Raw genomic sequence first — 14,465 nt, 5'->3', positions numbered from 1 at the left:
AATAGTGATCAGAGAGGTCCAGGGGGGTGACAGAGAGGTTGGAGGGGCAGCAGGCCCTGGAGAAGGTGACCCTACAATAATTAATCAATTAGACATATACACATACACATGTATAAGGTAATTTACTTAAAAAAAGACTGCAGTTTTATTATTATTATTATTATTACTATTATTATTATTATTATTATTATTATTATTATTATTATTATTATTATTATTATTATTATTATTAATATTATTATTATTATTACTATTTTTTTTTTTTTTAAGTTTTATTTTCCAACCGAGCAGTTATTAGTGTGACACTGGAACTATTTTTGTTAGAGAGGGAAGCAGAATTTCGTTTCACTTTGTTTTGACTTTACTTATTTATTTTGGTACTGTAAGCCAAATAATAATAAAAAAAGTGCTTTGAACATGAATTGCTTCTGAAGTGTCCTTTATCGAAACTCTGCATGGAAAACATGTCTTTACTGAAGAAGAGCAACTTGTTAAGGTAATGTGTAATAAAATAAAAATAATAAATAATAACAATGATAATAACTTGAAACAAACCAGGCAGCTACTTCACAATAACTTAAGACCCTGAATGCATCTCAGGCAGGCAGCAAGTATAGCTACAAAGTTGTGCGCAGTGATGCGGTGTAACGGGGCTCATGATGGAGGTCTGTCGCTGTAAAGGTGTCTCGCTGTATTGGGTCACGCAGTGGTGGGGTTGTGATGTACTGGGTCATGCGGTGGTGGGGTTGGGCTGTACTTCTCAGGGGTAATTCTCAGGGGTTTGATACTTCTAACTTTTAATAGTGAAAGATATCACTGTACCGATCCTAGTTCAGGTTTCATCCCAAACCTTTTTGTTTGTATTTAGTATGTTCCAAACCTAAATTAAACAGCTGAATTCAGAATTACTTTCCTTTTATCAAGCTGCGCGCCTGCTTAGCAATACAGCATAATTTGGAGCTGTACTAGACTAGACTGCTGTACTGTGTAATTGACTGGTTTAATGATTTAGATCTACTGTCCTTAGTTATAATGAAAAGTTGACTTTTTCTCAGCTGTCTGTCGATACACCTAGAACTGTCTGTGATGAAAGGTGAGTAAGAGACCGATTTGAGTTTAACCAATTAAGAAAGTCTGAGTTGCTGTAAAACTCAAGTCTCAAATACAGATAACACACAGAGGGAGTTTTAATGATGTCCTCAGTGAACTATGTATAGAAAGTAAAAATGTCAAGGGGAAATGCCTGAGTGTACCAAAGATGCGTTCAGGCTTCGGCAGATGTATTATATCAAGCTTTGGCAGGAGAATATATATGCACTGACCGATAGTTAACCTATGGTATATATTGTAAGGTGATGGCTGGGATATAAACATATTGACTTGTTTGACAGAAATTGGTTTATGACCAGTTTCATGAGAAAAGCTAAAAGGAAATAGTTAAGGGGCCTCATCTTATTTTTAAACATGTTTTCAGTATAGATATAAGGGTAGTGAGACATCCCAAGATGAATCCAACATCTCCAGATCTCCTATCCACCATGTGAAGGAATCATATACCATCACCTCCCAGCAGAAAACAGGTAACCTGGCCATTATCTTAAATCTGCTGTTGGATGCTGCAACTAAATGTAATGGAAGTTTAATACATGTAAGTTGTGCTTTGGAAATTAAATAAATGTAATCTTGTTAAGTTTCAAGTATTAGTCATTTGAGTCTTAATTATACTTTATTGATGGTCATTGATAAGGACAATCACAGAATAAATGTTGTAATTATAAGACATTGAACAGTTTATACAGTTTTAACAAGGATTAATTACAGATTCAAAATCCAGTCACTTCTTCCTAGACATAGTATACTTTATAAGAATAGAAAAAAAAATATCTATATACATATATACACAGTATTAAAAATGTCTTATGAAATAAAACAGTACATGTTTAAGGAAGGAAATTCACAGCAGATACAAAACAGAAATGTCACCCCGACAAATATAATTTTTAACACTTTTTAACACTTTTAACAACCATGTTTTTCTAATGCCTATACTATGCATTTAATTGCTTGACCAGTTCTTTTATATCCAGGATTTTGAGACAATCATAGCAAATAGCATTCAGGGGTAAGATTCACCAAATTATTTGATTTGTTTTATTAGTTTATAAATACAAACCTATAACAAATATAATTACATAAAGTACATAGCATACACAAATTGTATTATAATTTACCATCAAAGTGTTTTAAATATATGCACACACAAAATGTTTATTAACTTTATTAATATATGCATTATTCACAAATGTGGACTGTAAAATTTGAAATCTTCATTTCAGGAGTAAATGTTGCCAGTCTTCACAGAAACAAGTTTAAGAATAAATTAAATGGCACAGTTTTTATAATTATAAATACTATAATAATAATTTATTATCCTAGTGATGTCACTACATCATAATTGAAGATCACTGCTCACATTTTCACCAGCTAGTACACTTCTCACATCCTGAGAGGTGATTCACTACGTTAATGTTATTTGTAGTGAGTGTTCCTTGTCTTTACTCCATGGAATTTTTGACTTTTTCAAAAATGTGTCTAACTTGGGCAGCAGGAAAACAGCCTTCTCGTATAATAGTGATTGTACCTGAAAGAGAAAATAAAACTGAGTAACAGTGTTCAGTAAAAAAAGCTCTCAGTCCAGGCTGCCTTAAACAAAAGGGAACAGGAAAAATATCAAGGAAATACCTTCATCTATCTTCAAACAGTTGACCACAGTGGAACCGACCGCTTCATTTGATTCTCCGTCACACAGAACCCCACTGATTTTGTGCCCGAGACGCCTGTGGGAAACAAAAAGGAAATTATAGCATTTATAACAGTGACTATAAAATATTAGCTTTCCTACACTAGCCCAGTAGGTTCTTTAATGCAGGTAAATATTATTCTAACATGCAATATTATGTATCCATGATACAACACTTTTTTCCCATTAGTACCCAGTAGACGCTCAATAATTAGGACCAACCTCACACTGCCATGAATATAGTATCTAACAATTAGAATAGAAATGAATCTTCCTTAACGGCTGCTGTTGTGGCTGTCACCTGGTCATTAGCATACAGCACAAATACTTACGTTATCACCATGTCATGGTGTGTGCTATCAGGCTCTCCACTTGGATTGGCTGAAGTGATGGCCAGTGGTCCAGTCATATTGCACAGATGGGCGGTCACTGTGTGGTCAGGGACTCTGATCATGATGCTTTCTTTAGTCCCCACTCTGTCATAGGCTGCCCCGACTCCTAAACCAGAACCAAGAGAAGGCTGTGAGCGTGGGTCTTTGGACAGAGCCTCTCTTACAAACTAAACTCACACAGGTTTTTGGATTTTCTTAAAGGAAACAAATGATAGCCTTCCATATGAGTAAAAGAGTCAACAGATGTAGCAGTGCTATAAAAGGGAGAGTGAAGTCACCTGTGGTTTTACACAGAAATTGCCATAACACCCATAAACTATTAGACCAATGCAGTGATGACTGCCAGGATTTGAAACACAGACCTCGCTTTTTTCTCTAAATTATACATTCCAATTTTTGGAAGGACAAAAACATCTATTAATGTTACAAAACTAGAAACATACAACTAAACTTTCAACAGGAGTTTTAAAGTACTTTCATTAAATTAACAGGTGTTTAAATAGTTCATATTACACTTAAGTTTTTTTTTTCCATTTGCCAGTAATATCAGTAATACAACTAAATAACAAAAATGTACTGTGTAAAATCCTATATACATACAAACGGTAGCTGACCTAACTGCCTGTACGGTGGCAGGGATCATTTCCTTTAGATGGAAGAGCCTGTCTGAACTCACCTAGCCTATTGAGCCACTCGCCCTTCTTGACAATGCAGCTGATGCCTCCTGGGTAGACGTTCCTCATGAACTCCCAGAGCAGGGGGCTGAAGGGGGGCTTGGCAGTTGACAGCTGCTCCAAGTTGGAGATGCAGATACAGATGGGCTTCTCCTGTGGGCGATCCTGAAAGAGGGACAGAAGTGTGAGCTGAGAGCATGGCTCTGGAAAGTGACTCTACTCCTGCCTCCATGCAAAAGAACTCTTGAGTGCTTATTTTGTACAGCACAGACAAACAAACACATAAATACGCCAGTCCATACCTTGATATTGTAGATCTTCTCTATAGCCTGTGGGTGTTTGCAGGATGCTGCCAATGCGTACACAGTATCAGTGGGAATACCACAGACCCCACCAGCATCCAGGAGTTTTGAGATGCTCAGCAGCCCACTGGTCTTTCTTGAGGTGGCGATGGAACAAGGAGGAGGAGGGGGAGTTTTGTCAGCTTTTTCCTGTGTAGCCTATAAGAAAGAGTGCATTTAAAAGCATGCTCAAATCTACAACAATCCACTTCAGCACTTTTGTAATGACCACTGGGAATTCAAAGGCTTCGTGGACATACCTTAGTTTAAGGATCTATTAAAAATCTTTATTATTTTGAAAAAAAAACATTATTTTAAAACTAATTCCGATATAGCTGGATGACAACTTTACCTTCAGCAATGGGGGCCCGAGAGGCAGCAGCTCCTTTCTGAAGATGGAATTTGCAAGGGAGGCCAGAGTACCATACAAACAGATCAAAGAGAAGATGGCCAGCATCGCAACTGTAATGGAAAACCAACTTAGTTTTATCACCATCCTTGGAAAGAAAATGTACTGGAGTCTACAGGCAGGCTCCATAGAGGTAGTGCATGTGTGTAACAAAACAGACCCAACAATGGTAACATTGGGGAGAAACAGGAGAGATTGCCATGCGTGAACTGTGGGTGAACCAAAATTCTAGGATCTGTTGAGTTCAGTTCAATCAAAAGCCAAAGATGAATACTCTAGTCTAAGGAAAACATTTAGTCAAGAACTTAACCTGTTTGATTGCCAATCCAAACACAGAATATGTTTTCATTAAGGATAAATTATTAGCCATTATGTGTGGTGTTCGGGTGATATAGGTCTACCTTCCTAATTCAAATTGTTTAAATAACAAGTTGCTGTTAATCTTTGCTCCAGGTTTGACTTTGGGGAAGGAGAAGGGGAGACTCTTACTTTCCAGTTGGTAAGGCAGTCTGCCCAGTGTGGAGAGCAGGAAACACACCACAATCACCTCCATGACAAGAGTCAGCAACAGCAGCACAACATTTACATAGGCACCTTGAGAAAGAGAGGAAAACACACAGCAACACACATTAATATTTTCCATCCATTTACTCTGACACTTTTCACTCCAACTAAACAAACCCCTAAATGTTAGACGAAGATCCAATTCCATTAAAATTACTTACCTATAAGCATTAGGAAGCCATTAAGTACCAAGAATGCTACAGCCCCAGCTGTGAATCCACCAGCAAAATCAGTAGAAATGCCAAGTAACACACCTACAAAATAAAGACATTATTTTACTAATTTTAAAAGCAAGACATTCCCAACTAAGAAAATCATGAATTAGGTGCAGGACAGTCATGGACATCCTCAGGGGGATTTCACAAATAGAAAGTGTTTAGCTTGTTCTAGAATCCTTATATCATGTGTGCAGTCAAACAGAGCTACTCTTTTTTACAACAGGGACACACATCTTTTATGTATTACTTTCAACACCTATATACTTCCTCAACCACTTTATTTAATTAAAACAGGTTGCACTTCCACTGACATGACTGTTGCCTATAACAGGGGTTTATTAAAACAAATTGGTCGATCACTGTAAAGTTATCATGTGAATTTACTTAAAAAGACAACTGGCATTGCCTTTTCCCCTTATTAAAACATACCTGCAAACCGATACCAGGTCCAGGTAGCCCAGATGGCAGCATAGCAGGATGGGATAATGGGCCCAAAGCGCCTTCCCTTCTGGATGCCCAGTCGGCTCACGTAAACCTGGATGATTGCTCCAGGGATCAGTACCCAGGGGATGGTGAGATGGAGGAAGGTGGAGTGCACGTCCTGGCTGTGGATGGCAGAGAGGGCAGCTATGCCATTGGTCACGTAGAAAAGGGCATCAGGTAGCTGTGTAACGGTGCTGCGAGGGAGGTCTTGGGGTTTCACCCAGCACCGTTTGATGAGTCCCAGGACATCCTGGAGCTTCTCTGTGGATAGTGGCTGCACCCCAACAGGGATCAAGGTCTTCTCCCCTATGGAATTGATGAGTCGGGCAAAGGTACCGTAGAGAGACAGGGCTGTGAACAAGCTGCAGATCACCCCAAAGAAGATGTAGTAGCCCCCCAGTGGGATCTGGGAGATTGTGGATACCGTGAGCAGGAGGAATAGCAAGTTATGGGCCACCTCTAGCACATCCATGTTGAGTGACATCAAGCAGAGAACAATGGCGGTCGCTAGGAAGAACCAGTCACCAACCATCCTTTCTCGCCCGCTGACCGCTCCCTCTCTGTCGATGAGAACTGACAGCACAAACTCCTCCCATGATTTCACCAGCCAGTAGGTGCTGTGCAGACAAAACTTGGTTGTGTGGTAGACGTCTTTTCGGAGGTAGGCATAGTAACTGGAGAAAAGCTGGGAGAAAGCGTTGATAGTGACCCAAATAGTGCCCACAAAGAAGGAAGGTAGGTAGCCAAAGCAGAAGAAGGCAAAGATGAAAGGAGAGATTGTGTCGCACAGGTAGCCCAGTGCCATGGGTTCAGCATATTGGGTGTTCTTCTTCTTTTCTTCCCCTATTTTTTGGGAGTTGCTGTTATTGGCCGTCCCCAGGAGCAGCACGTCAAAAAGGGGGGTCCCAAAGCCCTTGAGGATGTAACGTTGCGTGACACCTTTCAGGAGCAAGGCTGCCGCTCCATAAAGCCCACACATGAGGATCACTAGCTCCAGGACCCCGGAGACCACTAGAGCCCACCCCCCAACAAGCCCCACTGCCTCAAAGATCAGGGTCAAGGTGATGGCCCCAAAGACAAAAGGCATGATGTAGTTTACAGTGGCAGAGCAGAAGGACAGGATAAATGAGATGGAAATGTAAGCGATTAGCCCTGCTATAGCAGACTGACCGATTGGTGGAGTAGCCAATTCTGTATTTCGAAAAGTGCTGTTGCCTGGATATAGCTGGTCAGTGGTGTTGGTGCTGTTAATAGAGGGTGGAAAGGCACCCAGGACTATACGGGTAGACCCATAACTGCCCCAGAGAGCAGCAAATGCGATGAAGGATGTCCCACTTAAGTGATCATACTTCCGGAAGGATAGGAGCCCAGCCAACAGCTGAGTTACCCCCCCAATCAGAATCAGTTGAACACCTGTGAAATGTAGATAGGTAGAAGTCAGAGTCCAGCAAGGTCACCTAACAAACAAACTTCAAAGTAATTATCAGCTGTGCTATTACAGGTCCAATTATTGTTGTGCTGAAGATCTTTCTTTTCTTTTTTAAAAAATTAGCATACAGGGTCACTGTATGTTCATATTGTTTTTCTAATAGAATACCAACTTTATTTGCTGCACCTCAGCCTTACACTCATGGTCTGTAAGACTGTATTGAAGCATATAAGAGTAATACAATATTAAGAAACATCTTAAATATCATAGAAGAAATCAGTACAGGATGAATTGGTGTTTAGAGAACATGGAATCCTTTTTTGCCTAAGACACAGATAGATTGTGTTTTTACCAGCCAGAATGTGCTCCACTCCCTGGGATGGTACACCAGTCTGTGCTCCGTTGAAGTTCTGCAGAAGAACGAGGAAAGCACTGATTCCATTGGCCAGGAGGCCCAGGACCCCCGGCTCTCCATAGAACATGGCCGCAAATTCATCTGCACTCGCCATCTTCTTAACGTCAAAACTCTGTCAAATTAGAAAACCATTGAGTACACTCAGCCAACCCTAGCAGGCTTCTATGAGACGGTGCCCACTGGAACGTCACAGCATCAACTGTGAATCAAACTTAAAATCAATCAGTGCAAGAGCCGGCTTTTCATTTTGACTTGCCGTAATGAATGCTCAGTTCTATTGGACAGCAAATACCAAACAAAGACACAATTGGTACACATTTATTATATTATCCACCACAAACAGCCAATCAATACTTTGTAGCGATGAAAGCAACCAGTCTGTACCCACAACTGCCAAATCAGCCAATCACAGCCTGTCAGCTCGACTGGAGCTCAGCATCTTTCAGCAACAACAAACCCGAGAAACTGGCATTTCAGTAATGTTGTTCCATTTAGATATCTGGTACTGCCCAGATAAACAACTTAAATGGATACACCAAAATGTTTATTTTCTGCTTTTCCTTTAAAGTGATTTGGAGTTCATATGCACATCTGACTGATTTTTATGGTAAACACTGTACAGCTGATCGCAAAATCAGAGTCAAACTACTTCCTTAAACAAGCATGACTGATACACAATGCTATTGAAAAAGAAGAAAAGGCTTGAACACAACACCCAGGAGTGTCGACATGCATGAGGAAATTCCTGAATCTAGCTATCAGTGATCTGTCTGCCTGCCAGCCAAGGAACAGTTAGCAATACCAGTACCAACTTAATGCACCATAAAGCATACAAATGAAACTGCATAACCATGTACTAAGAGAAAAAAGGGATATCCACCCCATTATTTGTATATACATATACACAAACTACATAAATAAACAAACAAACAAACAAACAAACAAACAAATAAATAAATACATGTTTTTATTAAATTGTGGGTAATATAATCTGTGTCAATAGTAAACTGAACTAAGTGGTCTTTTCAAAAACACAACCTATTTTCCACAGTGCCAGTTTGTGACAGAGGCATTTTATTTAAGTCTTAAGCATACTTGTTCAGTACAGTATAGTTCAATATAGTATGGTGACTAATGAAAGCATATGTCAGGTAATCATGTAGATATTCTATGAATGCAAATGATTATAATGATATATATCTTTTTTTTTAATGAAATATATTACCCACACTGTATATATACTTTGTAAACTTAACTGTTTGTTCACGTAAAAACGTAATACATTTATTATACTGGTTTATGAAAAAGCTTGCCATTTTGATCTATTTATCTTTAGTGTTTGTAAAGGAAATATTCTGCGCAGTCTTTGTGTTTCCTTTATTATATACTGTATGGTATGTGATAATAATTATTATCACACTCATGAGGATGGGCGCCCCCAATGCATGCAGTATTTGATATATATGTTTTATAATAATCTACATTTCTACTAGTTAACTAAAATACAGTTGGTATTTTTAATAATACAAAAAATGATCACACACTATATAACATAATTTACATAAAACAAATACATTTAAATATTTTCTATATAATCAAACAAGCATTTGTCTAACTGTAAAAATATGAAACAAGATTGGTATTACAGTACCTGGCCAACAAGGTGTCTCTTCAGCTGCAGTGTGAACTTTAGGAGGTGAGAGTTTATTTTTTATAGAACCTCTCTCTCAAGCAGGGGAGTAGTCTCCCAGTGCCAAGTTCTCAGTAAGTGTCCTCCCAGAACAGAAAGAGGGTTATTCCCCAACATTCCAGACCCCTTCTTGGTCAATACATAACCCATTTCCTGGTCAAATTAGAAAAATCCCCCCAATTAGTTGAATAGTTTCACTAAAAGAAGGAGGGGTTTTGGAACCTGGAGGACAATCAGCATCCAGGTATGAAAGAATATAAAGAGAGGATGGAACCACAGCAAAATATCAGCTCAGTGACAGAACTTTGTTGTACACAGCAATCTACTGAACACCATCATGCTCTCAGCACTCAAGGTAATTATTGCGCTGAAACTCTTAGAAATGTATGCATTTTTATTTTTTATTTTATTATTATTATTATTAGTAGTAGTAGTAGTAGTAGTAGTCATAGTAGTCGTAGTAGTATTTTCTGTCATATATCATATTGATTTTATTTCATTTTTTTCCCTTTTTGAATTAGTTTCAGAGAACCTCAAGGCACTTTTCCTGCCTGCGACTTCTACATAAATCTGCAGTTGAAGGTAAACATTTTTTAAAAAGCTATTTAATTAAAAAAAAAAAACGGTGTAAATAACGTTAATTTTAAGGATTTCATACCATCACCAATTCAATGGACCCAGTTGTCTTTAAGTGTTGTTATTTTAGTGCATTATTGTAGAGTTGATGCTCTGAATACTAAAGTGAAGCACAGGCAGAGACTGATCTGCTGTTTGTTGTCCTGCAGTGCAAGAAAGACCTGCCCCAGAGGAGACAATCACCAGCAGTTTTGGAGGGTTCATCCACTTGGTGCACCCAGGCCAGCTGTCAGACACTGTGCTGCACCGCAGTAAGAGGATGATCCTGGACAGCATCGGGGTGGGGCTGCTGGGAAGCAGCTCCCATGTCTTTGAGCTGGCTCTGCAGCACTGCCAGGTAATCCTTCAGCTGAGGCTTACACTGGGCTATGGTCCTAAAATAATGGCCAAAGAAGTGGGCCCTGGCTGTACAATTTTAATATCAACCATTCCTTCAGTACTTACCCCATTTTTTAAAAGTTTCTTTGAACAGTCACCGTTCCAGTTGAGGTTTGCATTGTCAAACCAGGGTGATGATAATCAAGAATTTAACTTGCTTGTTTCCGTCTTAAAGAACATTGAGACCCTATAATGATCTGTGATTAACTCTCTTTGCAGCAAATGTATGCTCCAGATTACACCAGTTCAGTCTTTGGTCGAAGGCACACAAGACTCTCTCCAAGTCTGGCAGCCTTTGTCAATGGAGTTGCGGTAAGTCAGTGTATTTGTTGGCTGGCATATTTTAATGTCAGGTTTGTTTACACAGTGCTCAGCCCTTTCAAATTGTAAAAATGTAGTCCATGAAATGAGCACATTCTAGCAGCTGACGAGCTCTGCAGCTCATGTCTGTGGCTGGTCATTTCCTCATTACACTGCCTGCAACTAATTTCCGTGAAAACACCTCTTGAAATACAGCATTCCAAAATGTTAGTATATACCGTACATACACAAATCAGTAGATCCTGTAAGAGATGATGTGTTATTATTTCAACATAAAATAGTTTAAACGTTTGTTTTATCTCTAGTTTTAAGTAATTGTTTGAGAAAAGCAAACAAGAGCACTTTACAGGTTACTTAGCAGATGATTAAGGAGTAGTTCTATGAGAAAGTCAAAGGAGAAAAACTTCTGAGATCTGAGGCCAAACATTTTCATAATGCAGAAAATTAAAACCAATGTAATGCCTTAATTGTTTAAATATAATACTTAAATAATTTAATTTGTTCATTATACTGGATATTTGCCCATCAGGGAGTGACTGTATTCAGGACACATTCCATTTATCCTGTTGTTTTTTTGTTTTTTTTTGAAAAGTGAAAGCTCAGGTTTGTATTCATGTCCTTGAGGTTTCTTTTGTAGAAAGATGGGGCACTGCCAGGCTTCCTCACAGTCAGGGATGTCAGTGGAGATCACACTGTACCAGGTGCTTACTGTGCCCGCACGTTCTTCTTTGCAGGTCCATTCAATGGATTTCGATGATACCTGGCACCCAGCCACCCACCCCTCAGGGGCAGTCCTTCCTGCCCTGCTCGCTATTGCTCAGATGTTACCTGGCAACGCCAAGCCCAGTGGGATGGACCTCCTGCTAGCCTTCAACGTGGGCATTGAGATTCAGGGTCGGCTCATGAGGTTCTCCAACGAAGCCCAAAACATCCCCAACAGGTGAGGAGACTGCTGCCGAACAAACTTGGCACAATACTGTAGTGCTGCCAAGAAGGAAGTGTGCCAATATTCTTCCAGCATGAATGAGACCGTGTTTGAATTTGAAAGCAAATCTTAATCTGTTTTTCAGTGGTTTTTTAGCCTCACAGTGATTATGTTGTTTTTATTGGAAATTATTACACTTTCCTAGCAAAATAACATGTTTTTTTAGAAGGCATGATAAGAAACGTTTGTCTACCCGAGGTTGTTTTTAAATCAGAATTTTAAAACCATTAAAAGCATATATAATGTAAAATACTCTCTCAGTTACCAGGATGGTCATGCCAGTGTTTCTCCCTTCAGGTTCCATCCCCCGACTGTAGTGGGCCCTCTGGGTAGTGCTGCTGCCTGCTCCCGTCTGCTCTCCCTGGATCGCTCGCAGTGCTCAAACGCCTTGGCGATTGCTGCCTCGCTGGCAGGGGCTCCCATGGCCAACGCTGCCACTCAATCCAAGCCTCTTCATATTGGGAACGCAGCCCGACTTGGTCTGGAGGCGGCACTGCTGGCATCCCGGGGCCTGGAGGCCAGCACACTGATCCTGGACTCGACCCCAGGCTGCGCTGGCTTTAGTGCCTTCTACAACGACTACCTGCCTCAGGCTCTGCCCTCCCCGGTGGAACAGGATCCCCGCTTCCTGCTGGAGGACCAGGACATAGCCTTCAAGCGCTTCCCTGCACACCTGGGGATGCACTGGGTGGCAGACGCAGCATGCTCAGCACGGGAGCTTTTGGTCAACACCGTAGGGGGGTTCCACCCCTCTATGATCCAGAACATCCTACTGAGAATCCCCCTCTCCAAATATATCAACCGGCCCTTCCCTGAATCCGAGCACCAGGCCCGACACTCCTTCCAGTTCAACGCCTGCACTGCTCTGCTGGACGGCGAGGTCAGTGTACAATCCTTCAGCCCAGCCTTCCTGGACCGTCCTGAGCTGCTCAGCCTCCTGAGCAGAGTACAGGTCGAGCACCCCCAGGACAACCCTGCCAATTTCAATAAGATGTACGCAGAGGTGCTGGTGACCCTCACAACGGGCGATGTCTTGAAGGGTCGTTGCGACACCTTTTATGGACACTGGAGGAAGCCACTGAGTCGTGACAGTCTGCTGAAAAAGTTCCGGGCCAACGCTGGAGCAGTCCTGCCAGGAGAGAGAGTGGAGGCCATCATTGATGCCGTGGAGAACATAGAAGACATGCAGGACTGCTCCCACCTCACCATGCACCTGGAGTGAAGGGCTTCATGACATCCTTTGATGACGTACACTTGAAGAAAACAATATCTTTATGCCATTTGTGTTTTGTTTTAATGTATTATTATTATTAGTATTGTTGTTGTTGTTGTTGTTGTTGTTGTTGTTGTTATATAGTGCATAATTTACCAGTCATACTCAATTGTAAGTAAAGCACAGTTCACATGGATTATGTAATGTATATACTCTCAATTCTGATAGCACTGTGAATCTCACTATTGCTCTATTTATTGAATTCTTGTTATTTTATTTGATCTTTTACAAATATTTATTGTGTGTAATTTCAGACTTTTGCATCGGAATTGCAATACTGTTGATTTGTGTAACAGGTCACTAGTTTGGAAGATATCATCTGTCAATTCAATCAATTAAATCATCAAATGTGAAATCAATGTAATGCCCCAAGTGTGCAAATATAATACAAATGAAACAATTGTAATTGTTTTGGTGTTTATATTTTATTTAATTGAAAAAGATTATTAGTTTACAGTGTTTAAGGTGTACAATAATACAGTACTTTCATTGTTAAGTGATATTGTATATACTGCAGATAATAAATTGGTAAAATGATGTGTTCTCTTTTGAAATCAATTGCCCATGCAAGAGTACATTTACTTTCCGCTCCTTCAAATTACATCAATAGACAAACTGCAGTGTGAGACTACAATGAGAAATGTCCTACATTAGGTTAAAGAAACCATCCATGCCATTTTATAACCAAATATCATAGCATACTGATACAATCTACAAGAGAACTATTAATCGGAAACAATGGTTATTTCATTTTCTTTACCTTCTATTTCTGTTCTCATTTGGCATTGGGGGCAGCACAATAAAAGTTAAAAATATATGACAAACATTATTTGTTATTGGAAACAGTCTCAGTTTAAAAGAAAGAGAATACTTGTTGGGTTTCATGAGGTACTTCCACACGAATGCAGGTCTACTCCTCTCCTGTTCTCTCCTGGCAAGGAAAACAGGCCTCGTTCACTTTATTGACCACAGCTGATTTCAACAAGAGGTTGCAATTGAACAAACGGTACCCAGCACTCCTATAAACAGAGCAAGGAACACAGAAAATATGTTTTGCAGCTGCCTGAATTCAAGAAAATGTTGGAACAGTTGTGTCAATACTCATGAAACACTGACAGCACATGCTTTTTAATTGAGCAATAACAGCAATAAATAGCCACCATTGACTGCGAGGACTTATTCAATGTTGCAAGTCCACGTGTTGTTAAAATTATTCTGGAGGGGCCATTTCACATATTGAGACTGCATTTGAGACCCCATCTCTACAGGGGGTCCTCTCCTGCTTTACTTTAATACACCTGGGCGGTCCTGTCCTGTAGTTTTGTATGTTAGCAATTTGGAAGAAACACAGCCTACACATCTACGTAAGCAAGAACCAGCAACAGTAACATGGAGTGGAGTGGGACATTGAGCTTATAAAAAGAAAACCAAAAATAATAACATTTTAAACTTCAAAT

At 40.0% G+C, this 14,465-nt stretch overlaps 2 protein-coding genes across 2 annotated transcripts; one reads left to right on the top strand and one right to left on the bottom strand.

The window, feature by feature from the left end:
- Positions 1–1,707: 1,707 nt before the first annotated feature.
- LOC117412297 (uncharacterized) lies at positions 1,708–9,521 on the bottom strand. Its single transcript, XM_058989223.1, has 11 exons — positions 9,377–9,521; positions 7,663–7,837; positions 5,828–7,294; positions 5,342–5,434; positions 5,106–5,210; positions 4,560–4,669; positions 4,169–4,366; positions 3,869–4,031; positions 3,133–3,298; positions 2,743–2,837; positions 1,708–2,641 (listed from the first exon to the last, which is right to left on the bottom strand). The coding sequence occupies exons 2-11, from the start codon at positions 7,817–7,819 to the stop codon at positions 2,556–2,558; spliced, it is 2,640 nt and encodes an 879-aa protein (XP_058845206.1). The 5' UTR covers positions 7,820–7,837; positions 9,377–9,521; the 3' UTR covers positions 1,708–2,555.
- Positions 9,522–9,638: 117 nt separating this feature from the next.
- On the top strand, positions 9,639–13,545 carry LOC117412119 (cis-aconitate decarboxylase-like). Its single transcript, XM_034917080.2, has 6 exons — positions 9,639–9,770; positions 9,937–9,997; positions 10,201–10,388; positions 10,649–10,741; positions 11,485–11,690; positions 12,033–13,545. The coding sequence occupies exons 1-6, from the start codon at positions 9,753–9,755 to the stop codon at positions 12,955–12,957; spliced, it is 1,491 nt and encodes a 496-aa protein (XP_034772971.2). The 5' UTR covers positions 9,639–9,752; the 3' UTR covers positions 12,958–13,545.
- Positions 13,546–14,465: the final 920 nt, after the last annotated feature.

This window comes from Acipenser ruthenus, chromosome 16 (assembly GCF_902713425.1).
Source record: "Acipenser ruthenus chromosome 16, fAciRut3.2 maternal haplotype, whole genome shotgun sequence".
In the NCBI taxonomy this organism is placed as follows: domain Eukaryota; kingdom Metazoa; phylum Chordata; class Actinopteri; order Acipenseriformes; family Acipenseridae; genus Acipenser; species Acipenser ruthenus.
Note: the sequence above shows the minus strand (reverse complement) of the source record. Positions and strands in the feature narration are given on the sequence as shown.

Excerpts from the sequence above, each read along its gene's own strand:
- LOC117412297 (XM_058989223.1), bottom strand. The coding sequence starts at position 7,819 with ATGGCGAGTGCAGATGAATTTGCGGCCATGTTCTATGGAGAGCCGGGG. Across the intron at positions 5,435-5,827 it reads GACCTGGTATCGGTTTGCAG|GTGTGTTACTTGGCATTTCT; the intron begins GTATGTTTTAAT and ends TTTATTTTGTAG. Across the intron at positions 5,211-5,341 it reads TGGCTTCCTAATGCTTATAG|GTGCCTATGTAAATGTTGTG; the intron begins GTAAGTAATTTT and ends CTCTTTCTCAAG.
- LOC117412119 (XM_034917080.2), top strand. Across the intron at positions 10,742-11,484 it reads CCTTTGTCAATGGAGTTGCG|GTCCATTCAATGGATTTCGA; the intron begins GTAAGTCAGTGT and ends TCTTCTTTGCAG. Across the intron at positions 11,691-12,032 it reads GCCCAAAACATCCCCAACAG|GTTCCATCCCCCGACTGTAG; the intron begins GTGAGGAGACTG and ends TTCTCCCTTCAG.